The 27406-nt window shown below is 40.0% G+C and overlaps 1 protein-coding gene and 1 non-coding gene across 21 annotated transcripts in view; both read right to left on the reverse strand.

Moving 5' to 3' along the window:
- The window catches only part of ZNF521 (zinc finger protein 521), a 232920-nt gene that overhangs the window by 183529 nt on the left and 21985 nt on the right, over window positions 1-27406 (reverse strand). For all 20 annotated transcript variants that reach the window (XM_015277992.4, XM_015277991.4, XM_046938231.1 and 17 more), the window contains one exon: window positions 24889-25068. Coding sequence is in view for 14 of the 20 variants with exons in the window: in XM_015277991.4 (XP_015133477.1) it covers window positions 24889-25068 (180 nt within the window). In the remaining 6 variants the exon portion in view is untranslated. The remainder of the gene's footprint in view (window positions 1-24888; window positions 25069-27406) is intronic.
- On the reverse strand, window positions 45-117 carry MIR1597 (microRNA 1597). Its single transcript, NR_035083.2, has one exon. It is a non-coding gene; the product is annotated as a microRNA 1597 (primary transcript).

Consider the following 27406-nt stretch of genomic DNA (forward strand, 5'->3'; position numbering starts at 1 on the left):
ACAAGGGACACCGATGAACAGCGCTAACATCAAGTCTGTTCAGTTTTTATTGCATGCTTGCAGAGCTCCTCATATTGCTGGGACCACAATGAAGAGCCCTGTAAACATGTAATAAAACCAAGCCCATTGGATGTTACAGTATTAGCAATTTCTCTAGAAAATGAAAGTATATCTGCTTTGTCATCAGACTGATTTTAAAGCTCTCACCCGTCGTATGGTTACTCAATCCTTTTTTGATGTTTCATCTGGAATATGCCTAATTGGACCGTGAAGAAAACTCACCTAATTATTTTTTTAAATGTGACATTTTTGTGTTGTATTTTTTTCTAAAATGGCTTATCTTGACAATCAACTTCTGAAGACAATAAAAGTGTAGCTCTGTGTGTTATAAAGTATTTATGATATTTTCAAGGAATTTTTTCACCCAGGCAGAAAATATCCTTTTAATAAGCCCTTTTTACTGCAAGAAGCTATTATTGGTGTCTTCTTTATTGTTGTTTTCATACTTTCAGCATAAACATAATAGGGGAAAAAAGGAAGAGAGAGGAAAGCAGTGTGAAGACAGTTGCACACAACAGAAATGTTATATAATCTGATAAAATGATGAATAAAATTAAAACTGGCTGTCAGGCAAAATGAAAAGCAATTTTGCTTACAATTTTCTGAGCGACTATGGAAGAGCAGCCAAATCTATGTACTGCATGCTGTCTGTAGTTTATGAATATACACAATAACGAAAAAGGTGCTTTGATTACGAAGAATGCAATGATGAGCGCAGCCTAAAATACTGAATAATGCACTCAATATGACTTCTCCTCTGAAAGCCTAGAGGAAATGTCTGAAACGCCTATTAAAACAGAAGAACAAACCAACAGAAGAACTCATGGGTTGCGTATTTGGGAAATGCAGAATAATTCCTACTAGATACTCCATTAATTAGAACAAATTCTAACTACTGCCTGAGGGCTGCAAGACACAAGGCAGTACTCTCTACTCTTGCATGAGCAGAAGTCTTCCTGAGGTCAAAGGGACTTCTACACAATCACTGAAGGTTAACATTTAACCCTCTGAAGATTTTGGCGCTGTTTGCTTTCAAATCACTATGAAAACCACAACAAAACCAAGGCACCAAATGGTAAGCAAAAGGGAACAACAATACAGAAATAGAATTTTTCGAAGGAATTTGGTGAAATGGTAAGTCCCACATGACACTGGAAGCCTAGAGCAATTTGGACCCAGCTCCCATAAATGCATAACACAATCTCTCTCTCAGGCAACGTCTGCTCCACTCAACTAGCTGGAATTCATTTGGATCAGAGAGGGATGATGCAAAGTATATGAATTATTCTTGCGCTTGGGCACAAGAGTCAAAATGGGGCTTGAAAAGGGACATGCTTGTTTGTCTCTCCATTCTTTTCCATAATTCAGGGAGTAACTGCAAGAACCAAGAAAGATTTCATCTTTTTCTTGACTTGTGTAACTTGACTTGTGAAGATTTTTTTCTCATCTTCTTACAGAGTAATGGAGATTGGTCACAATTAGCACAAAGTGTGGGATGGACGTTCTCCTCTGGGTGCCTGCTGGTAGTGTTTACCATACCCAGAGCGTTGAATCAATCACCTAATAAGTAGTTCAGGAAAGGAATTTTCCCATCAGGTTGGAAAGAACTTTCTTCTGCAGTATTGCAAAATCTGCTTCCCGTGAGCTTTTGCTTTTTATTTTAAAAATACCTTGCTCCCTCAAGGACATTTTGGTGACAACCTCAGCATCATCTGCTGTCTCCCTGTGGCCCAGTATAGTCCTGCCTTCTCTCTTTCAGTAGAAGCCTCACTATGAGTGAGATACTCCAACATTACGTTGTTGATGGAGTGTGAACGAGACATGAGTGATACCATACCCTACGATATCTGGTCATTTCAGTGGTGCAGACCCACTCCTGTACTTTATTCCCACAACAATGTAAGTATCTTAAAACAAGAGACTTCCTATCTGCCAACAGTATAATCAGCACCAAAGCCAGTAACACACGCTGTATGTTTATGGTTCACAAGGCACCACATTGTTAATGAGCAGATAAAACAAGAAAGGGCTGTTCTTTGTTTACATCGCTCCCCTCATAAGCAACAGATGTCCTGATAGACTAGACTGCATTGGCTTTGTTGGTTGAGAACCTCCCGCTGGCCCTGGATGAGAACCAAGCATCCATACTGATTTTGTTACAATTGTCAGCTACTTTTGTTACTACAAACCATGAACTGTTGCTGACTCATCTGTGGTCCCATGGGCACTGAGGAAATAATGTATGGAGTCACACAGTGACTCCATGCATTGTTTTCCTTCTAAGATGACTACTGCTTGTTCACGTAAGAGTGCTTTCTTGTGAGGTACCATGCAGTTTCCTGACATCATCCTTCCTGACCACTCCATACATGAAGAAATGGCCGGCAGATTCAGCATTGTTCTGATTTCTGTGTGTAACACTGAAAGATTTATGCGTGCTTTTGCAGGACCAAGATTTAGGGGAAGGCGAGCCATTCAGCACAGCCCAGAGTACTGGCTGTGAGTCACATTTAGTTCCCAGAGGCACAAGAAAGACCACACTGACTCTTCTAAAGGGGCAAACACACCTGAATTCTGTGGTGGTGGGCTGCAATCCCATTGGGCTTTTGTGCTTCTGGCTATCCAGGAAAAAATAATGGCCAACAAACCTTTAAAGGGAGATTATAAACAGGAGGGAAATCAACATTTTACATGGGTAGATAGCGATGGGAGAATGAGAAATGGTTTTAAACTAAAGGAGAGGAGATTTAGATTAGATGTGAGGGGCAAGTATTTCACAGAGGGTGGCAAGGTGCTGGAATAGGTTGCCCAGAGAGGTTGTGGATGTTGTCCCTGGAGGTATTCAAGGCCATGCTAGACAGGGTCCTGGCAACCTGATCTAGAGCTTGATCAAGAGGTTGGGAACTCTGCCTGTGGTGAGGGGTTGGAACTGGATGGTCTTTGAAGTCGCTTCCAACCCACACCTTTCTATGATTCTATCACAGCAGTTAATAACTCTGCCCAAGGCAGGAGGGGAGGGTTGGACTAGGTGACTAGGTGGTGGGCGGTGCATTTCAGCAAAAGACAAGCCACATTCTGGACAGCCGTGCATAGCTGTCACACTATGAAATGAAGAATGTCTTAATCTGCTCATCCACACAAACCGGTCAATGGTGGTGACTTTGCTGAAAAAAAAAAAAAAAGTGTTTTGTAACAGAGAATTTGCTCTATAAAATAGTGTTATTGTGCTCTTTGTATCTGTTGTAGTTTCCAGGGAAATAAATAGGAGGCATTACTTTCAGAGCAACCTACATATAGAATCACAGAATCACCAAGGTTGGAAAAGACCTCCAAGATCATCCAGACCAACCATCCACCTACCACCAATATTTCATCACTTCATGTCCCTTAGTACAACATCTAAATGTTTCTTGAACACCTCCAGAGATGGTGGCTCCACCACCTCCCTGGGCAGCCTGTTCCAGTGCATGATCACACTTTCAGAGAAGACATTTTTCCTAACACCCAGTGTGAATCTCCCCTGGTGCAGCTTGAGGCCACTCCCTCTAGTCCTGCCATTACTTATGTGGGAGAAGAGGCCATCCCCAACTCCCCCACAACCTCCTTTCAGGGAGTTGTAGAGAGCTATAACGTCTTTCCTGATCCTCCTCCGTAATGAACAATCCCAGTTCCCTCAGTGCTCCAGGCCCTTCAAAGCTTCATTGTCCTTCCCTGGACACACTCTAGGGTCTTGCTGTTTTATAGCCAAGATTGGGCACAGTACTCAAGGTGCAGCCTCACCAGTGCTGAGGAACTATCACTTCCTTGCTCCTGCTGACAACACTATTTCTGATACAAGCCAGGATACTGCTCGCTTTCTTGGCCACCTGGGCACACTGCTGGCTCATGTTCAGCCAGGTGTTGACAAACACCCTCAATTTACTTTTGCACAGTCTTCCAGCCACTCTGCTCCTAGCCTGTAGTGATGCCTGGGGTTGTTGTAGCCAAAGTGCAGGGCCTGGCACTTGGTCTTGTTGAACTTTATCCAACTGGCCTCAGCCCAGCTATCCAGCCTGTCCAGATCCCTCTGCCAGGCCTTCCTACCCCCAGGCAGATCAACACTTCCTCCCTTCTTGATGTCACCTGCAAAGTTACTGAGGGTGCACTTAATTCCCTAGTCCAGGTCATCAACAATGTTACTGAACAGGACAGACTCCAATACCAATCTCCGGGGAACACCGCTCATGACCGCTTGCCAGCTGGATTTAACTCCATTCACCACAATTCTCTAGGCCCAGCCATCCAGCCAGTTCTTCACCCAGCAGAGTGTACCTGTCCAAGCCACAGGCTGCCAGCCTCTCTAGGAGCATACTGTGGGAGACGGTGTCAAAGGTTTTGCTGAAGTCTAGACTATGTCAACAGCCTTTCCCTCATCTACCAGGCTGGTCACTTGATCATAAGAGATGAGGGTGATCAAGCAGGACCTGCCTTTCACAAACCCATAGTGACAGGGCCTGATCTCTGGCTGTCTCACACATGCCATGTAATCTCATTCAAGATGATCAACTCCATAACCTTCCCTGGCACCAAGGTCAGGCTGATGGACCTGTAGTTTCCCAGACCCTCCTTGTGACCCTTCTTGCAGATGGAAGTCACGCATCATATGTTTGAGATATGGGATAACTGTGGAGAATTTAAATGGCATTTACATATTGATCCCAATTACTGCTCCCATTTTACAAACCCTGGCAGACATAGTTTTATAAACTGAAAAAAATAAGCTTATATATTTGTTCTCGCGCAAGGCTTTTTGTCATGACAGACTATAAATGCCTACCTTGAGGTTCCACCAAGTCTTCCTCCATTACAATGTATTGCTCAACCTCTTCAGTCATGGAAGCTGTAGGTGTCATACTCAGGTGGTGTGGCTGAAGGAGGAGGCATGTTCCCCAAGTGCAGTAAAAATCAAGTATTCATCATGCCATATGATACCAAAAGTGTTTCATTTTTATATACTGCTCAGTGAACCAAGATTATCTGCTTCACTGAGAACTATGTAGGAGACCATCTCCTTTGTTCATTCTGTTTTCAGATTGACAAAAGACACGTTTGATCAATTACACAGATGCATCAAAAAGTAGCTGACTAGAACCACTCTATAGTTTCCCACTCACCCTATCTCCGATGATATGGCAATCACCTACACTTACAGAGAGGAATTGCCTTACATCTTACTGAAAAATGCTTTTTCCCCTTAAAATAGAGTGGTGAGCCTAATTTTCTTGTCAGTGCAGGTTACAGCTTGTTGGTCCAGATCACATTTGCAGTGGGAAGTAATGTAATGCTCCCTTTTGATTTCTTATGGCCAGCAATCACTTCATTTCTGAAGCAGAGTGCTGTGCGAGTCTGCTCCATAAAGTCTTGTCTCATGAGCACTGTAGATGTCCTCAAGGCACAAGTCGGATAGTAGTCCAGGCAACTGTGAACACCACCTGAGCGAGGCACAGGATGATAATAAAGGTGGCAGAAGTGCCTATACTTCACCAGGTTATTCTCCTTTGTTTTCGTTTTCTATATTTAAAAAGTAGTCAGTATGCTCAACTTTTAAAATAATGGTAAATAATTCAATGATTCAAATTTCCTCAAGAATTTTCTGAGCCTTATCTTTAATAAGATCTCAAGAAAAGGCCTGTTAGTGCTCTCAAGTTACTACAAATGAGAAGCTGAGCTAGCTGTCTACAGCAGGGTCCTCTCCATCACACACACACTTGAAGTTTGGGTTGGCGATACTAATAGCACACCCTTGAACTGTGTCTCCATTCTTCAACGTGACAGAAAAAGTGGACTGTGCTGCTCTGGAGTATTTTGTCAGCTCAGAGTGATTGAAAGATCCTCCCCGAGGCTCTTTCCTCCTTAATATCATGCAGAAATTCTGCCTTCTCTTTCAAAAGAAAATTCCTTGTTTAACTTCTCTAGGGTCACTGTATACTGGTGCAGAAAAACAGGTGCAAGACAGGTCTCTCTTTCATGTTAAATTTCCGTACGCTTCAATTCTCCATAGATGATTCACATCATTTCTGGATCAAATTACCTGGTTTTAACTACTGACAGGATCAAATTAACAAGGAAAAATGGAATATAAAATGAAACACTGTAATGAGTGTGTGACTGTGCTAACAGACTGAATTCCATTCCCCTGTTCAGAAAGGTGCCTGTACACTTTTCTAACCTACAGCAGAGGCCAACAGTGAACAAACAAATTCAACAGTCTGAGTAACACATTCCATGTTAACAACACCTCCGTCTGCAGTGACTAAAAAAAAAGCCTGTCTTCTGGATTCAGTCACCTGCCAAGTTCAGAGAACACAGATGTGAAACTACAGAAATTCGTATTTCAAAGAGTTGAATCTATGAAAGGACTGTCATGCTATCTAGACAACATGCAACATCAACAACTAAGTGAAAAACCAGCACATTTCTGTCCTTTGCAAATCAAATACGCAGACTTGGCGTATCCGCGCTGTGCATTAAAACAAGCGAAAAAACACTCAAGTTACTGGGGATCTTGCCAGCCCTGGAACAGAAGCAGCATCCTGGGAAAGAGTTTGTTTGCTCACAAGTTAATACAACTCTGTCATACCACAGGATACAGACTTAACACACTTACTGCTCACTACTGCAAGGATTTTTGTGCTGAAATCTACCCCCATTCCATGTGATACACCTTTCTTATTCATCTCCCTTTTCCTTTTTGATTTGCAGACCACAATGGAAAATTCTGGGTAATGCTAACATTGCAGGGGCCTCAATGTTCACTATCAATTGGGTACAGCCTCCCTTTAGTTCAGCAGACCTGCATATTTAGCTTACAATCCTAAATTAATCTGGTTACTATGATGAATACATGGTCCTTTCCTCAGGTATTTACTTCATCACTTACTATTGCAAACATCAGTAAGTAACAGCAAATAAAAGGCTGAAGAAGACTACCACATTAACATCTAACTTCTACTTTTTGAGAAAAGATTTATTTTTGTGGAGAATTTGAGGTGGCTATGTTGAAATTTAGAGTTTTATTACCTCAATTTGGATGCTAATACTGCTTTCACTATTCCTTAAAAGCACACAGATACAGTCTTGCTCACTGTTTTGCCTGGTCATATGTATTCATGAAATATTAAGCTCTTCTAAGTTTCATAAATTAAACTGAGTGGTGGTGGAAATATAGGAACAGAGGACTGTTTTGTTAACTTTTGGTACAAAGTGACAAGGGGCTTGGACACCTGCACATCTTTTCAGCTACTAAGATATTCATTCAGCAATTAAGGATTTTAGCAAACAAATTCTCCACCTTGCTTACACAATTTAATATCCTTTGATTTCTTCCCCAGAAGACATTTTACACACGTGCAAAATTTCTTAGATTGGAGAGCCATTTGCAAGTAATCACAGACTCATAGAATGGCCTGGGTTGAAAAAGACCACAGTGATCATCGAGTTTCAACCCCTCTGCTATGTGCAGGGTCGCCAACCACCAGACCAGGCTGCCCAGAGCCACATCCAGCCTGGCCTCGAATGCCTCCAGGTATGGGGCATCCACAGCCTCCTTGGGCAACCTGTTCCAGTGCTTCACCACCCTCTGAGTGGAAAAACTTCCTCCTAATATCCAACCTAAACCTCTTCTGTCTCAGTTTAAAACCATTCCCCCTTGTCCTATCACTACCCACCCTCGTAAACAGCCATCCCCCCTCCTGTTTATAAGCTCCCTTCAAGTACTGGTAGGCCACAGTGAGGTTCCCCCAGAGCCTTCTCTTCTCCAAGCTAAACAATCCCAGTTCCTTCAACCTTTCCTCATAGGAGAGGTGTTCCAGCCCTCTGATCATCTAACAATGTAAAAATGTCATTTCAAAGAGTAGCAATTACAGTCAGTATACCAAATGTTGGCTATACATCGATGCACGCCTGTTTTCAAATCATTTGTATAAATTTATATGAAATACAGGTACGCAAATCAGCTAGAGTTAACAGATGCCACCCTCTGATCATTAAAAACGTATCTTCTACTTTGAGTTACAAAGATCAGTATTTGAGATCTCAAATAAAACATTCACTTCTGAATACAATTACAGCTATAAGGAAATCTGTTGTGGAAGTGACCGATAGTACGTGCACGCACCATGACTTGCTTCTCTGTAACAGTATTAACTGACATAACTAGTATATAGAAAAAGCTAGCTTAACATTTCAATTAAATCAGGAGTTCTGCATTCTACCAGCAATTTCATCCCTGGAACGTCATTTATCCATACCATTTCCTATCTAAGGCAAAGAGAAAACCTGAGATCTTCAAAGAACAGTGAAAGCACCACTTCAACATCACTGAACAACACAGAAAAAACAGAATGTTCTCTTCACATCCTCCATTCCTCACTCCTCTCCAGAGGATCTCTAGCAGCATTTCCTGCACTGGAACCTCATGATGCAATTTAAGAGCAACCTGAACAAGAAAGGTAGCATTATTAGTATCCACCTTGAATGTGTTACATTTCCTTTTGAAATAGCCTGTGCATCTTCAAGCCCCTCAGATTTGAAAGTGGAGTACTCCTGAATGACAATTCCCTGGTGTATCATTTCACTGATATGCAAAAGATTCCTTCACTGACAGCCTGTAACAAGTACCGGAATGGTCAAAAAAATAAAAAAATAAAAAAAAATAAGAAAAAATGTGGCAATGTGGAAAGGATTAATATTCTGTGAAATTGCTCACTTTTACCCCTTTACCTGTTAAGTTAAAATCTTCACTGAAGTTTACTGCTTTTCAATGTGGGACTAATTTCTGTATTGTCCACAGCTTAGAGAAAAAAAAAAAAGTACTTTTACACTCAAGATGAGACAAGAGACCATTAAGTGTTCCAGAACAGTATCTTTTTGAGGAGATAAGAGTTCAGCAAAGCTTTTCAGGGTCACAGCTTTGGATGTGAGCACCTATATCTCATCTTAAGTGATTAAGTTCATTTTTTTTTATTTAAGTTTTAAGCACCCTTAGATCTCCCCAACTTTACTGAGATACTGTGAGAATAAACACATCAAAGGGTGTAAGGCAAAAAGATAGAGTTGCATTGGGAGTTAAACCCCAGACAGGAAGGATTTAAGACAGGCACATTCAGTATTTCCTCACCAGTGAGTGCAAAGTAGAAATAAAATTCCCAATTATTAAAAAAAGAAAAAAGAAAAAAAAAAAGTAGAAGAAGCAAAGAACTGTGTGTCTTTGAATGAAAACACTGAAGTTACTAATTATCTGCATGAACCAGAAGATTCTGGCTGTGATTACTTACAAAAAGGTATAGTAATTTGTCTAATTCATCTGCTATTTCCTGGTCCCTTCCACATTCAACTGTGCACTCTGTGAATCTGCTTTTATGTAGACTGGCTTTTTTGGATCAGTCATTTTAAATAGCTTAACATCCACTCATGGATTAACAACAGAAGAAATCAGTGGACTTATTTTCTTCTTAAAGGACCAACCTCTTGCATTAATTTGCTTATCAGCCATCAAATAGAAACATTTCCCTTTCTACCAGGACAAGATTTTTCCACGGTGTCAGGAAACATTAAACAGAAAGGAAGAAAGGTAAGAAACTTAAGAACTAAATGAAAAGTGGAGAGAGAAGACAAAAGTTTAGAAAGGTAAGACTTAGAATATTTAACAAGTAGGCTTAATAATTGGGTTCAACTTTAAATATCAAGGGGGAAAACAGACTAAAAAGCGTGTCTTAGTTTGGAAAGAAAGAATCTGATTCTTTCTTTCTGTCTTCCTGCTCTAGCTCGTAGAAAGAGCCAAAGAACATATGAGGACACATTTTATGAGATCACTTTTGGAGCTGCAAACTTTAAGGTGAGGTAACTTTACTTAGCTACTCATCTTTGAATGATAAATCCACTCACTGCATGAACTTCAACTGAACTACTATTTAACGTAGCCAGGTCTACGTTAAAAAGAGAATAAAAGCAGGGATTGAACTGTGAGATCCTGAAAGCATTTTGCTCAGTCTTATTGTTTTGTAAAATACTGCATGCCTGATTATGCTTGTAAGGTCTGGAAAAGGAGAATGCTACAGTCTTTACTTACATGATTATATAACATCACACATTATTTTAGAAACACTTCATCAGTGCATGATAGCTATCCATGTACAAAAATGGACACTTTTTGGACCTGTGAGTTGATGGAACATTTCCTGAGAAGAAGTAGGGAAGACTACTAACATTCCTCACAGATGAAATGCTAGCAAAAATCTTAATTGCAAATCATGTTTTAAATTGAAACATACATCATATTGGACCTTTAGCATACAATATCTTTATACCATTAGATAAAAAAACAACTAAAAAGTCATGTATAGGAGCTATGTCCCTAAAGCTAAAATGCAATCTGACATAAAATGATTCTTCTTCTGATCTGATTTAACTGCTCATTGAGAAGCAGTAAGAACGAAGACCCTTACCAGCATGTAAAACAATGCATAAGAAAGATGTAGAAAGAATACTGTAATGAACTTAGAGTCAGTCAAAAGTTAGAATATCTTTTTGTATAAAAAGATGCTTGCTGAAGAAACGTGTCTCTTTCCCGTTCAAAATAAGTCAATTCCATAAGAGTACGAGAACAAATTTTACACTTAAAGTAGCATTTCTTAAGTTTCTCAATCATCAACAAATGCAAATGCAACGTTAATCAAAATTTAATTTTAGTCAACAGCAAAATAATTACTACTCTTTTTGTTTCTAAAAGATGACTTTCTCTGTTCTGCACATTTCCCCTCCTCAGAAGGACGCACGTAGTTCTGATAAAAATATATACTTCATAGCCAGCAAGCCTATAAACTATGCAAATAATACTCGGTTTGCAAACCACATTTACTACACTTGGCTGATGGAAGAATGATTATTCCATGTCTCAATTCACTAAGAGCATACTGACTACCAAAACACGCAACATTTCCTGTACCCCTAATAGCTTCCACAGTTTAGTAAACACATTCCACATATTACAGTAAAAAATTTCAGATCCAACCTTTTCTTCCTCAGAGCATTCCTCATTAATACAGCCTAGAATGTTATGGGAGGAAAGGGAGGAATGCTATACACGTTTCATAGCAATTGCACCAAGGTCTGTAACGACACATGGTTTGACTTTTAAGCTATCTAAAAGGAGGCAGAACCTTAAGCCTCAAAGAGTGTGTATTAGAAAGCATACATTATGCCCTCTATCGAAAATTACGTAATTTGACAGTAAAATGTATAAGTAAGCCCATAATTACCTTAAGTGTCTGCCACACAGTCAACCCTCTGGGCTCACAAGTCAAAATATTGTGCTAGAACTCCCAGAGAACAGAGGCAAGGAGAAAAGGGAGGGCCAGGATTAGGGTTAAACACTACCCTGAAACACCTCCTCAACCCCATGATTCAGAATGGTATGGGACTTAAAGCCCTTGCATGTGGGAGCAGTTTCTCTACCAGTGGCTGGGACACCACAGCCAGCCTCCCCACATCTTTTAAAAATGACCATACTGACATTTGCATCCAAAATGAAGGAGTGACAAAGGAGAACAATACCATTCTGAAACATGCAGCTCCCACGTATATGACTCACCTGAAAAAGAAAGCATTGGCCATTTTTTGGCAATGCAGGCATAAAACAATCCACCCATTATGCCTTAGTGCAATCTGCTTCTTATGGGCAGCAGAGATCCTGTGGCATTTTTCACAAGAGCAAGAGGTTTGCCACATTATTGTTGGCCAGAGTTTCCTGTCTCCCCCTACTATGTCTCATGGGTTTGTTATCTTCTGCAGGGTTGGCGACATTTCATGGTACTGTAGATAAATAGTTGTAAAAAAGATTCGGAGCATAGAGAGACAGACTGAGAGGTGTTGTACAGTTCTTAAGGCATATCAGATGTAAAGCTTGTCCCACATGTGAAAAACAATACTGACATACTGAACAATTATTTATTAACCAGTTACATCTGGTAACCCCTTTCACCACACTAACATCATCAGATCCACTAACTGAAGTGTAGTTTCAAAAATATTCTATGAAAAGATCTGTGAGACTTACAGCAGAGAGAATTTTTCTTTGATTTTGTACTGAAGCCTATGAATTTTGCAACAGGTAGAACCTAGTCTTTAAATTGTATCAGGCCTATTTCCACACCCATAGAGTAGAACTACACAAGTAATTTTAAGCACTTTTGGCACTGACCAATAACAGAAATGCAACAGAAAAGTCAACAGCCTCTCATGAAGCCAACTCAACATAAGCAAACTCATCCGCAGCAATAAATTAGGGTCCAATATGCCTATTATTTGACCAAAAAGTGTAAGTTGTGTAGTTTACCAAACATACTACAAAGGACAAATGTTCCCACAATTTGGGAACACTATGTGATATTTTCAGTGCTATCCACTATGGTATAGAAAGCATTAGACAGAAGTCAGAATGTTAATAAAACTGGTTAAAAAGTGACCAAATCAAGAAAGAGACCACCATAAAGAATGACTGTGCAAATAACAAAATGGGCTGTAGACCTGAGCGTACAGCATCTATGTTTTCGGTTCCTACAAAAAGCAGTGTAAAGTTAGTCCAGCAGAGGCTACAGAATGAAACTAAGTTTACTGAATGAGTTTTGCAGTCTGCTGTTCCTACTGAAGTACCCAATGGGAATAGTAGCACTATTCTGGAGATCCTAGAGGCAAAAAGGGAACAAACAGTAGAAAAGTGAAGAGCAAAAAAGGAGGGAGAACAGACAAGAAGGAGAGACACAGTGGGATATTGCAGCACTGGAGAAAATCATCTCCACCCTTCTCAGCCAAAGGGAGAACTGCAGGGATATCTGACCTGCTGATAGCTGAAAATACGATAGAAATAAAAGCACACCTCCAGAAACACTCAGTAAGAGCATGAGAAGTATAAAGATAAGAGGAGGAAAAAAGTAGAGCCTCAGCAGCAAGAATAAGCATACCAAATAACAAGAGAAAATCAAAGACAATGACAGGTGGAGAAGGTCACAGAAGTGGCAGTATCTACTTTTAATGAGATAAATCTCATTCTTTATTTTCTCAGCCTCTGCTTTTGAAAGCACCTGGCATCATGGCAGACAAGGGAAGCTTTACTGCTTTGAGACTAATGCACCATGGGAAAGCACTTGTAACTACAGGGTTAATACCACTGACTGTCAGCTTTTTTGGAAAAGCTATTTGGAAGTACATTTGTTAAGTACTGAGTATTTTGAAAAGAGTGTTGGAAAGGCAGAGATCTGAGTGCCACAGAGAAAAATCCTGAGAGCAATAACACAATCCAAAGGGTATTTGAACTCACTAGTAGAAATCCTGCCCTCAATGAACATAATAATGACATTTCCATTGGTCTCGGTGAAGCAAAGATTAAAGCCAGCAACTGATGGACTTAAATTGAAAAACATTCTCCAGTCAGGCTACACAGATTCTTAAGAAAGGAAAGATCGTCCTGTAATGCAAAATATTCTAATCATAACATCATAGCAGAAGCAAACATTAAAACTGTTCAAAGTATTTGAAATGCAGTTTAGAAGAATAATTAGAATCATACAGAAACCTATGGTTATTGACTTATTAAAATAGTTCAGGACAAAGGATGTGTTGCTTAGAGACTGATTGTACAGGAAAGATCAAACACATTAGATTTTTGCAAAAATCCAAGCATCATTTCTGACCACATACTGAAATCAGATAATAGAAATGAGAAATAAATGCATACATATGAAAAAAATATTAATGTCCATTTATGCATTAACAGAAAAATTTATGTGTTATGCACTCACGTGCTGAAGCCTACATTTGTCAGAGTAAGGTAAATCAGCAACTGCCGCTTCATTTCCCTATCCATCACTTTTACAGCTGGTAGATTTGTAAAGTACTTGGAAAACTTGACCCTTCTCCAGCCTCCCCCGCATGAGTCACCCAACCTTCTTCCAGTCATTAGGCTGCACTTCCTGCTGGGATGCAGCGCTAAAACAAACGAGAGACACCACTTCTGGTCATGGTTAGGGAGGTAATAAGTCAGTGGCAGGTATTTTTATGAAATTTAAAATGAACTTCCATATATTATATATATATCGATGAAGTGCCAGTCCATGACACCATCCTATATAAAGTTTTATTCCTAAAGACATTCTGAAGCACTGCAATTCATTCCCTGTTCCAAAAACATACTATCCCTGTTTATACACAGGCACAATAATTTACTGTATTTCATGTGCTTCATAAATATTGCAGACAAAAATATTAAATCACTTCACTTGTATGTGTACAAACTTAACATAACTTTAATAAACTATACTAAAGAGTAAATTTAATCCAAAATTCATAGATCACTTTTCCAGCATTTCGGATTACTATTTAATCAGTATCAAATAGTCCTTGTCATGTTCAAGTTTTTTAGAAGTTGACTGCCACTTCAACCTTCCCAGTTTCCCTCAGTTTACTATGAGAAATCTCAGTTTCAACGTGTCTTCTATACGTTCACATTTCTAGGAAAACCCCATGTTCCTTACCCCAAAATAAACCCCAAATGAAGCATCCAGTGAGATAAGTGATGACACCTAGTCAACCAAATTTAACTAAAAATTTACCATTTTCTGTCCATACTCTCCTGGTGTTTCAGTTCCAAACTTGCCTAGTATTGCTCTAACTGTGCTAAAAGAACTGCTGTCCCCATAAACTCCTTGGGTTCATTCCATAGTGCACACAGGAGACACAACCCCTTTAAACTTCAAGGAGTTCCCATTGCAGTGTAGAAGAAGAAAAATTCAGAGATTATGGAATAATCATCTCCAAATCGATCAATTTCCCCCTGAAGGTAAAAAACTGAAAGAAAGAAAAAAGTTGAACAGTTTCAGCTTGCCTTCTTGAAGGGAAAGCACCCCCAGGGCATGTTGTAGAATGATCCCCATCTCTTTCTCCTGGTGCTTATTAAGAGGTCATAGATTTCAGTTACACTACAGCATTCCCAAATGATATCCCCAGCTAAGGACTATGACCTCTTAGTAGAAGTACAGGGATATAAAATTAGGAATATTAAGGGTTCACATTAAGAAAGAGTTTGCCTCAACTATCAGTCATTTTGGATGACTTGTTGAGATTAATGGCATACTCAGTGCCTTGCAAAAACCAACCAAACAAACAAAAAAACAACAGGAGAGCTTTCATAAAAGGAACTGCAGGTTGCAGTGTTTTCTGGAAATACTGCACACTGCTAGGGCTAAATTTCTATCTGAACATTGCAGTGGATTTTCACAATGGAGTACTTGATATAGTAGGTGTCTTCCTCAAAAAGCACAGGGTACAGCTCAGAACATCCTGGATGTACTAATATCTGCCCTTTATTTGTCTTAACACTATCCCTTCTAAAAAAGTCACTTTATGGAAGCAGCAGAGGTTTTCCAATCACCTTAGACAGGTTATTAGGCAAAGACCATGCAGGGAATGGAGTGTCCTTGAGGACCTTTCTCCTCCAGCAATTCTCTTTTCCACAAAGAGAGGCTTTGTGTTGTTGTTTTGTTTTGTTGTTACACCCCCTCAGATGATGTTTGGAAGGATAAACTCAGCCCATAGAGGTTATGTGTTAGTGAACCACCATGTCACTCAGAAGCCTTAATACTCTATAACTGATTGTATAAACATGAATTAAGGCTCTTCTACAGCTGTATTAAGCAAAGTGTAAAAGAGCTGTGGGGCATTTTGTTACATTTGGCTTTCAAGCTATGAATTTAACTGCTGAATATATAAGTAATGATAATCCGTTGTACCTCCCACTCTGTTCATTTCTAAATGGTAATTAAAGCAAGCACCAATAATAAAAACAGCAAGTGTTTCAGGAAAATAATTTCAGAAGGTGGAGGAAATTCACCGCTTAAAAAGACAAGTTTGTCATGGCAACAAGACACATTTTGTAATACGTTAACAATATATTATAAACATTCCGGTAAAATAGAAGTATGCAGTAAAGAACAAATATTTACAGAAACTGATTCTCTGAAATATTGCAGTGAATGTGGACTCTAGGTGCATATATGTGCATGAATGCAAGACGTGATCATTATTTTATTTTTAATAGTATGTCTATTAGAATCACACACATGAATTCCCATTGTACTGAATAAAGGTCAGGGTAGCTATGACCCTGTATCAGCATCAGCTTTACAATTCAAAGTCTGTATTACTAAGGACAGTGAAAAGCAAGACAAGCTTGGCCACAGGATTCATATTGATTACAGCAGTAATTGGAAGCAGCATAGTTATCATAGGGTAAGTAATGACTATTTTTCCTTCTTCACATATGTGCCAGTGTTGATGACTCTCCTACCCCACCCCCCTCCCCTGCAGGCAACTGTCTTCCTTGGACAATGAGAATTAGGAATTTCAGATGCATAGATCAAATAGTGATTATAGTACTGCTCTCACAAAACTGGAATAAGCTCCAGCAGTTATGTCCTCCACACAAGCGCTTGATAAAGGTCAGTGGATTACCTCATGTCATCACCTGGCAGATCTCAGAAATTGGACCCTCTTCTCCAACAGGAAGAAGTGTCACTCGAGCAATGAGAGACCAAGGTTAATATTCAATGGGAAAGGTATAGTAGCCAAATGACAACACAGAGAGATACCCTGTACTGCCCACTTGGAAACGCTCTGTGAGGAAATGGCTTAACCTTTAGAACACCCAGCAGCAGTTATAAATAAATGCAGCAACAGACTGTCAATGCAATAACGTGAAGTCCTATATCTAGCTTATCTGCCTATATCTAGGGCAGATTTTCAACAGAGTACCAGGGAGACATTTGAGCTAAGTCTGAAAAAGCTTCGGAGCTGGGCAAGCCAGTACTTGGAGAAAGGGGGAATTGTGCAGAGCTGGCCTGATAACTAAGAAATATCAAAGCCAGTAGAGGAATTATTTGCAATGCTATTATAGCCCTCCCCTGGGAGTGACCAAATGCTTTTACATTCACCCACAATGGCATGTCAAGTACGTCTAATTGATGGTCTCATAGCCCTAAGTCAAAAAGTACTATGTAGTCATGTCCTACGACAGAGCTTAGGACTACAACCATAAGTCCTATCACTGAGCAGGACTTGGGAAGAAGACACTGAAGTAAGATAAATTGTTACCTAAATCTCCTAAATTCATACTGAAAAACAGTCTGACTGACAGGCACATGGAGTCTTTGGACCCACAGAACCAAGTACTGTTGTCCTCAATATTCATTCCTTATCCTCAGCAAAGAAGTACTTACTAAGAAGCTTTGAGCAGAAGTAGACAAAAAAAAAAAACAATTCAAATGCATGATGCCCAAGTCTCAGGATGATTGGATTGATATTCTGTCCAGAACTGAATACTTTGATGCATTTAACAGCACCTTGGCAATCTCTGCTGCCGTGTTTCATTCACCTAATAAGGCCTGGATGAACCCTAATAGCATCAGATATGCTGCTAGACTATTTACATGTAAAATACAGCTAAGAGACAGTTGTACTATGAACCAGATCCAGTAAGTACAGCTCTGGAGATGCCTACATGAATTCTTTTCTCTGAGTACAGTACTACCTCTCCACCTCAGCAATCCAAGCTGCTCACATCGATGCCTTGTCATAGGAGGACCTGTCTCTGTCCATGGTACTGGGCCAGTCCCCCCGATTTCTGTTTAGGGACATCGGAGCTAGGAAAAGAACTTATTGCTCTCATGCATGCTCAGGGTCACACCTGTGAAGCCCTTGTGGACTGACTAGATATGCCAGCCCCCCTATCCTTGACGCCATGGATTAATTGCATTTTCTAGGGAGGGAAAAAATCAGGCTAATGTAACAGGAAAACAGGAAGCAAAAGTTAAGAGAAAATGATGAGCAAAAGATGCAAAAGAAACATTGACAGTTCATTAGAAGACACCATCATTTGCTTCCTTTTCTGCTTCCAAACAGAACAGGAGTTCTGGCAATTTACAATCAGTACTTATCAACAGGTTTATTACAGGGGTTCCCTGAGTCAAAAGTATCAATTTCACAATACAGACATTGGTTGCCTTCATTTACAAGGGGTCACTGACAGACAAGTCAGGAAGTACACCATGCTGCTTTTAAAATACTCAGGAGGTGAAAATCTATTGGTTTTATGACTTATTAACAGTCTCAAGAGCAGAGATTAATGGTTTCTGAGCAAAAGAGGGAGGAGTTTATGCCTCACTGCCCACGTTGGCCGTTCATCATGGATCTACTGTCTCACAAGGTAAGCACAGGGGTTTTGAAGAACAACAAGAAGGCTATGCCGCCTACTGTCACAGATTTGAGGTCCAGAGCACTGAAGTTCCCCTCACATTTGAGAAATACAAAGATATCTACAAAGCGTTTACTCAGTTTTGATATGAACACCTATGAGTGCAATTATCAAGACCTTCATCTATCCTCCCAAGGAGCAAACAGTTATGCATATAAAGTTCTGTGAAGCAGATTCCCCAAACTACCATGATTTTAGCCTTGGCTATTTTGTAATGCACAGGAGTCCAATGACAGGGTTACTCCAATAGGCTTGTTTGGAAGCCCATTCTCACAAAAGGCTGCTTCACAGAACAGTTACACAATTGCTCACCGCTGAGTTTGATATTATGATCTTTAGAGGCAGAAAATGTAGCTATTACCCTATTCCTTGTTTTCCCCAAATATCAAGGATTTGGAGTTGCAGGCATGGGTCCTGGATTGCTTAATTCTGAAAGGATGCAAGTCCACCATTTGCAAACTCAAAGAAGTGTGTTAAGCCATGTGTGTTGGCTGAGGATGGAAAACTGGAGGAGAGGGTCTGTTTTCCACTCTCAGTCAAACAGAATGTCATTTTGCAGAAAAGAAGTCTGAAGTCTGTGATCTAAAGCAAATGGAAAAGTAGAAGTATGTCTCTGTAGAAGAGCAACTGGGAAATCCTCTAGGGAAAAAAAGAGGCCTAAGCTCAAGTCCTCAGTCCAAGCACTGTTTATCTTTCATTCAATAACCGTTTAATGTAAAATCCATATGCAGTCCTTGGTGCAGGAATTCTCAAGAGAAACAGGGTGACTCTCAAGTGAAGTAACTGTACTTGGCAAAGAGCACTTGGCAGTGTGCCACTGGCTGCACTGAAGCTGATGAATATGCTTTTGGTACATCATAGATTTAACTTCTTAGGGTCCTTGTCCTCAGAAACACTTTTATCAAGCTCAGATTTTTCTATTTTTTCTGCAGATATGATCGAGGACCCTTGCCATGTATCTTTTCACCATACAGATGGTGAAAAATGAAAACCAGCAGATAATACTTGCTACCAGCGAGAACAATTCTAGCTAGGATATCAAACCATGACAACATCAAATGCTCACAAGATCTATCTTGTAGTCTCACTGTGTACAACATATATCCTTTGGGACAAAATTCCTCAGAAAGTTTTCAAGTCTTCTAGTGAAGAAGATGGTCCTGGCACTACTAACTCATTCAGAAAGATGAAAGATTCCTGGGCACTAAGAAGATGAGAAAAGAGGGAAGAGAATGAAACCATTATAGAGGAATCTCTATTACCTCCTGTTTAGTAAACCCATGATACTTGTCATGCATGCTTTCTGTAAAGTTGTTAGGGAGCACAACCTCTTGCTTTTACACATACAAGAAGGTAATGATCTGCTTATTGACCATGTGAGAGGACTGTGCCCATGAAAGTTAATTATGATCATAATCAGAAACACAGAAATACTGACTCAGCTAGAAGTTACCAGCCTGGTGATACTCCAATGCTGATGGAAAGCAGCACCCAGAATAACCGGTACATAATATACCGGCTGGGAAGATTTTCAGATGATACATGAGGGGACCCTCTGACTAGAGAGCAGAACTGCATCTCCTCAGTGGCGTGGGATTCACAGCAGTACCAAGTAACGTTTTCAGCATCAGAAACAAGGTAGGCAATAATATGAATGACTCAACTCTACCCGACATACTTACTCAAACCTCTAGCATTAAGCTAGAGCCCAAAGCCTAAAACTAGGTCTATCTAATCACCTAAAGGTAAAATAAACATCCCCAATGGAGAAATAGCTTACGTCTTTTTCTTCAGAACACCCTTAGTATTGAAACAAGGGCTGTATATGATTCAGTACCCTGCTTTCAGACCAGTTTTACAGCTTGTGATGCCAGCAGGGCTAGTATGGAAATTACATAATATGTACTACATTTACTGGCATTCAGGATAGCTACCTGCTGCGTACCAACACTTGTACCACTTCTAAGCTATTCAGCAAGTCAGCCAACTAGATCACCATATTCAGTGCATAACTGATTAAATGCAAGGCAACAACATAGGATGCTCTTTTTTCTAATATTGCTCTTGTGATGACTTCTGATTCCAAAGCAGCCTACAGGACCATCAAGGGAACCAAGCTCAATGACAATGAATGCCTTTGGACACACAGAGCCAGAAGAAAGGGAATTCTCACCTACACAGGAAAGACATCCTAGAGTACAGCCCCCAGGGTTTGGATGGAAAAGGTGAAACAAAAAGCATAAAGCATTGTGCAGAGGAAAGAGATTATAAGTGAAGAAAAAGACTAGGGCAAGTGTCTGACAAATTGTGCCCCATAACAGCATATGTACCAGAAAGGTTTTTTTTGTCCAGCTTCTCTCCAAGAAATAAGAGAGAAGTGAAGCTGAAGGTTTATCGCCAGTGCACCAGATTTGATCCTGCATGCACAGACCTAGAGTGGGATCCGAATTGTCTTATACTAGAAGGACATAAGATTCATACTCATACTGAGTCCTTTACTTATGTACACAATTTAGAGGATGACAGTGTGCAAGTGATTCATGAGTTATTAAATGGAAATACTGCAGGAAGGATAGAGTGAGAAAAGCATTAACTTCAGAGAGAAACACTATTAAAACCATATTTTTATTGCCAATCTTTTGTAATGACTAAATTAATATAGTAGAGCATCTTATCTGTCAGTGACTGTAATAAGTACTGCAAAGAAAATTTTTTAAAAAACTTTTCCTCCCCTTTATCCATTATCTGTATTTCACAAACATCACAGAATTTGTCAGCAATTAACATAAATAAATCATCACCTTTTCAGAAAGCTTCAGTACAAGAATTTCAGATAGCAAAAAATATTAATAAATAGCTCACAAAGGGCTTGTTCCATCCCCCACTGCAGTCAATGGGAACCTTTTCATTGACTTCAATAGATGTTGGATGAGACCCAAATTGAAAACATCAATAGTGCACACATTAGAATAAAAGATCAGCTATGCCCTCCTCTAGAAAAAGAACATGAGTTCAATTCAAATAGCAGATTACAGGAAGGAACCAGTTGGAGAGAACTTTTTTTCTTCTCCCTTGAAAAAATCTGCAAGAGGACAGCAATTCAAGATCCTGAGAGCTAAATCTCACTGGGTTGTAAAGAATCTCTCAACTTCCACTATGTCCTGAATAGGTGATGGTGACGGATACTTCGAGAGACTGGGACTGCTGTTTGATAATCCAGCTAATCAGCTCCCTTCTCCCCATTTCTGTCTTTGGTTGAGAGTGGATTGAAGATTCAGCAAAGCAATATCAATCCTACTCTTGAAGCATTAATGCTTCAGAAGAACACACAAAACTAGAAGCCTCAGTATCAGTTTGAGAATCTACAATGGAAAGCTCCATTCCCAAGCGTGGTAGCAGGCTGGGAGAATTAGAGTCAGCCAAAACACCCTGACACTCAGCTCTCACATTTCGTACTCCAGGAATCTACTGAAAGGTGCTTTAAGCCACTGTTATGCCCTCTTGTATGTTCCACCAATTTCACTGTTGCTCTTCCTAGTATATCTGCGTGGAAAATAACCCCACAACTAGGTCAATAAACACAGTTCACAAATTCTTGCATACATTGCAGCTCCCTAAGCATCTCAAAGAGTACCTCCAAAGCTCAGCAAGATCTAGACAAGCCGCAGCTTCTTGCTCAGCCATTTGAAAACTCGAAGTTCATATTTGAGTTCTGAAGCTCTCCAAACTCAGGAGGCTGACAGCCCTGGCATTTTTAAATAAATAGGAAACTTTCTAAACAGTCTTGGTGACTTTTCTGTCCCTGAGATGAGGCCCACACCGGAAAGATCATACATCAGGACAGATGATGCAATCTGCGCTCCTCCACATACAACATAGAAAATTTTAGTAAAACTTTTGCCTTTCTTTAAAAATTAACAACTGAAAAATAGCTCAGGGTGTCTGCTAGTTTCATAGGGCATCCTCCAAAGGGAGAGAACCAGAGCAATACTGTAACATCCTGTTGCTTCAGAAAGACTGTGATGAGAAAATACAATCGCTTTCATGGTAGCACTTTTGAAAGCTTTTCATTTGAACATAGCACCCAAAGGCACTGATGGAGGTCCAAGAGAAAGGCAAGAATCCAAAGAGCTTGCCTAAAATTCTAAAAGCAGGCTTTATTTTGTCAAATATTTACCGTGCTTCAGAAGAAAAAGGTATGGTGCCTGTCTGGCAACTGTTTGTCACTGATACAGTAAGAAAACAAACAACAAAGTAAAAGGATGAAATTTATTATAACTGTCTTATTCTTACTATTAGGTCATATGTGCAACTTCAGATCTTGGACTGAATTCATGTTATTAGCCACCTGTTTAATATTCTTTTTCTGGACAAAGAGGGAAACATCAGCTTTGGCAATTCCATCCAGACATCTCTTTCATCTTAGAGGTGTATTTTGGGTATTTATTTTTGGAAATGGAGAAAAGTTGGCTTTTTGTCAACTTAGTAGTGCAGAAGCATCCACAGTTCAGGCTTTTATTCACTTCATTAGCTTTCCAACAGTCTGATCTCCACTCATTCACTAACACAAGTTTACTCAAAAGAGAGGCAAAGGTATTTTTAGGGACTTAATTTTCTCCTAGATTAATTTTCAATCCCACACTCTTTGATACCATACATATTTTCCTGCCTTTACATGTTCACCCCAAATTGACTAATCCAGTGCTCTTGTTTTTACTCTCATTTAGCACTGCAATTCTGAGCAAGAATGGATGTTTTCAGGACCAGCGCTCCAGATCGCTTCCTACGTACTGTTCCTCTTTTCCCCTTTTTTCTTCAGTTTCCCAATCTAACTGTGCAAGGACTTGTCAGAGCATTCTGATTGCAGAATTAAAGCAGAGAACCCAATTAGAAGAAGAAATCCAATTTTTGGTATAGAGGGAGAGCAGTAACTAACTAACTTGAAAGGAGAAACCGCTATATCACATCAAAGTGAAAAACACAGGGATGAACAAGTGGGATTTGAGGTAGTAAATGGGAGATATGGTGGACAGGGGACAATGGGAAGGCCTCCTGAGAGAGGGAAAGAAGAGATTAGCTGAAACCACTCATTTTTCAAAACAGAGCAAAAGAAAGAAGAAAGGTATAAACAAAAGGATATGAAAATGTCAAGAGTATTTTAAAGTCCAAGGAGAACATCCATACTGACTGAAACCATCAGCAATACAGAGAAACGCATCCTAGAAGTTTGTAGAAGCGATTAGGGTATGACTTAGCTGACTGTATCTGAAGTTATAACAACATTTTAAAAGCAAGGAAAGGCAAAGAACTGTATTAACCAAAGTACACATTTCTTGCTGCAGCAGATGTCCATCTTCTGTGATTTGAAGTTGGGATTAAAACAGTTTGGCAAATTTGCAATATTTTGTCAACTTCCCTTCAGTTCCTGCCCACTTATTCCTCTTCTGGTCACCTTCTTTTTGTACTTCACCCTCAAGAGCAACACTGCTACTTGAACTTGAAGTCATCCTCTCATGACCTAGCCCTACGGATCTACTGGAACCAAAATAACCTGGAAAGTTCTCCAAACATGAGCATGCGCACATTCTCTTAAAGCATTCCCAAATGGGAAGGATGTCTTTCCTTATTTACAATGTTCTAATAATGAAAAGCTTTTATCGTAACAGTATGGCCCAAGAAATACATTTTACACTGTAGAGGCCAAAACTAAAGTTTCATCTAATAAAAAAAATATGTCCTTCTGTTATGAATGTCTTTCTGTTGATCTACTTGGACTTCCAGCGCATATCATTGAAAGAGCTACTAAATCTAAAAAGCAAAACTACTTCAGCAGATTTCATATGATGTCTATGTGAGGGGGCTGTACACAGTCATTTCAAAGGGGAACTCAGGTCAGCTACAGGTTCATTTACTCAACTCTATTCAGCTCAGCAGTATCTGATCAGCACTCAGTTTTGCTCCATGACTAGGTCTAGGATTTCATTTTCTCTGTACACATTTCTATAATTCCTCCCTACTTTCAGTTACTGATTACTGTACAGTCATTTACAGACATTTGTATTTATCATAGTAAACTAAAGCAATAGCCAACCCAGATCTACAACGCACCATTGTGTAAATGCATCTGTTATGCAACCATACTTAAACCCCATTTACAAACACCCTCTTGTGTTCACAAGCAACTGAGGAAAATATTCATGTAAGCAAACATGGAAAGTTGTAGAGGACAGTATGAACCAGGCACACAGACAGCTAAACCACACTTCAAAGACAATGACAATGCAGTAATTATCCGAACACCCTTCAGTATGAAGGAAATGTATAGCGCCCTATAACACTGTCCCAGAACATGTTTATAAAGGTCTCACCTCTAAGCATTCAAATGCAGGAGTAAAACAGCTGAGAAAGGAGGAGGGAGATCAGAAGCAGAAAATAGGAATCAGAAACAGAACAATGCAAGAAGCCACAAAGTGAGAAGTATTGTTTACCTGTCAGTTGACATTGATTAATCTTGTGTTCTGTGATATCACTCAGCGACTCAAACACCTGGAGGCAGCTGTCACAGCTGTGCACGGCTTCTTCTTCCAACTCCTCCCCTTCATCTGGCCTTTTCTTACAGTCTAACACTTCTCCATCTTCTGTCTTGTCTTCTAGTTTACAGTTAGGGTCTGAAAGAAAATCAAGACCATGACCTTAGGCATCTAAGCAGAGAACCTTTTAAAGAAAGAAAAAAAATATATAGGTTTCTTATCGTAAGGATGAGAAGAAACACATTTGGCACAAGCCTGCAGAATGCTGTAGATTTTATTGCTAAATAAGCAAAGGAGTTTTATTCATTAATCTTTTTTCTAATCTCGATGAAAGGAAAATTTCTCTTGTGTTCCCACAAATGCAGCATTTCTCACTCGAGCAGTTCTTCCATGCTGCAATGTTAGGTTTGTCAATTTTATCAGAGCTCTAGAAGCTGCTTTGATCATTACAAGAAAGGATAAACCACCTATGCAATTAGTTTTCAATTAGAAGAAAAATCAAATCAATGAGTGTGCAGGAACTTCTTTTCACTGGTAACTACAGCATTTCACAGGAAACTACCAGAATTAAGAGACTAACACATCTGATTTACATAAAGACTAAATTAATCCTTATTTCGCAACCCATTCCAACACTCCACCACTGTACTGCCAGACACAGACAATGCCCCAGAAAGATAAGACCCTGGGTCAAAACTTAATCTATGCTTTGAAATTGTTTATGACTTAAGACAAACCCAACAAATTTCCTGCACTTGCTGGATCATGGAAAACTGGAAACTAACTATTGTAAAACCCAAATGGTGCACAAGGAGAGCTTTGTCTGTTTGACATGTTAACAGGTATTTAGATGAGAACAGGATAGCCCCAGCCTCAGAGTAGCAGTTTTGAACCCAGTTGAAACTCCTAAACTGGAAGAAATGTTCTCACTCATCCCAGTGCCCTCCGCCAAGAAGCGACACAACTCACTGCGCTGCCTCAGTTCTGCTGCTGACCAGTGCAAAGTGAGATAACAAAATCTAGGACTTTTCCTCCTCCTCTGAGGAATAGAGTAGTTTTAACTGCTCCTGACTTTTCACCCACTTCACTAAAAGCTTCCTTCAAAGACAGAAATAAAACCATCTGCCTTCCCTAATAAAGCAAGCTGGCACTTAACTTTGTTTTTCCTTGGGAACCACAGTATAACAAGTGAAAGGCAGAAGAAAAATGGTTGTGTACATTCCAACGCAAGGAATGCAAGTGTTTCACCACTCTTCCCTTCTCCTTTTTGGCCACCTCATTTTTCCTTTTATTTGAGAGCTGAGACTGAGATGAGTCGTTTTGACAAACAAGGATAAACTCACTTAATGACAGACAGAGGGTTGTGCAAGTGCGTGTTAAGATGTTCCTCCCTTTAGCAGAGTGAAAGGCTAGCTGGGAGCAGGCTCTGTGTCCACAGTGACAGCACGATGGTGGCTGTGGACCCACTTCAGTGAGCGGTCCAACTGGTTAGGATCACACACAGTTACATGAGAAGAGAGTAACCAAAAAGTGCTACCGCTATATTCATATTAGAACAGGGATGAGGTGAGGAGGAGGAGGGGGATTCCACTCTAAAGTCTTCTGCCAGCACCCTGCAGGGATGTGGACACAGCCACCCCTGGTCTGCCTTGTGTGCAGTGTGGGCATCCTGCTGTCCCCCACAAGGGTCAGGGCCCTCCCCATCTGCCTACGTCCCTCGGGTCATGCTGCTGCACCCCTGCCTTCAGCTGTTCAGATACAGACAGACCCACAGCACAAAGTGGAAGAGGCCCATGTCAGGAAGCCTTCCTCATGCTATGTGGCTCGTGATCAAAACCGAGGAATTTCTTTGACAGGGGTAAAGGGTGGAATTTATTTTTAAAGGAGTTATATTACAGAGGGAAACCAGATTAATTTTAAAAAATAAAAAACACGTTCTGAAGGCAAAAACATATTTGCTGTGCGGCCAGAGCACAATCTTTGTGTAACATTCACAAGGTTCTTGCAAGCATAAAAACTTAAACGTGGGCAGCGACTTCCAAGTAAAGGAGCAGCCTGAACTTTTACAAAGCAAAAAGGGATGCTAATCAAGCACACGGGCTGGATGGTGTTGTAGCTATTTTTAAATGCTCTAAACGAATCTAAATAACTCACACTGCCACTTAGTTTTCCAAGATATTTTGCAACTTTAATAAAAGTCCTTAGAACATCACTGGGCTCTTGGCAGCTCAGAAAAAGAAATAATTGTCTTAACTGTTGCAAACTGACCCAACATCGTTAAGCACTTGTTGGAAGGCAGCATGTGCACATCGCATGCTATTAGTTGTTCAGCTCAAGCTCCCAGTTTCATCTCATAAAACTGACAGCACTCAGGGAAATGCGGGCACTGGGTTTGAATTTTAACATGAGTATTTAAATGCTGCACATAAAGTTTACAGACCTGTTTGTTTTAAAATAAGGGTAGTGTCTGACTCCG

The sequence above is a fragment of the Gallus gallus genome, chromosome 2 (genome assembly GCF_016699485.2).
Source record: "Gallus gallus isolate bGalGal1 chromosome 2, bGalGal1.mat.broiler.GRCg7b, whole genome shotgun sequence".
In the NCBI taxonomy this organism is placed as follows: Eukaryota; Metazoa; Chordata; class Aves; order Galliformes; family Phasianidae; genus Gallus; species Gallus gallus.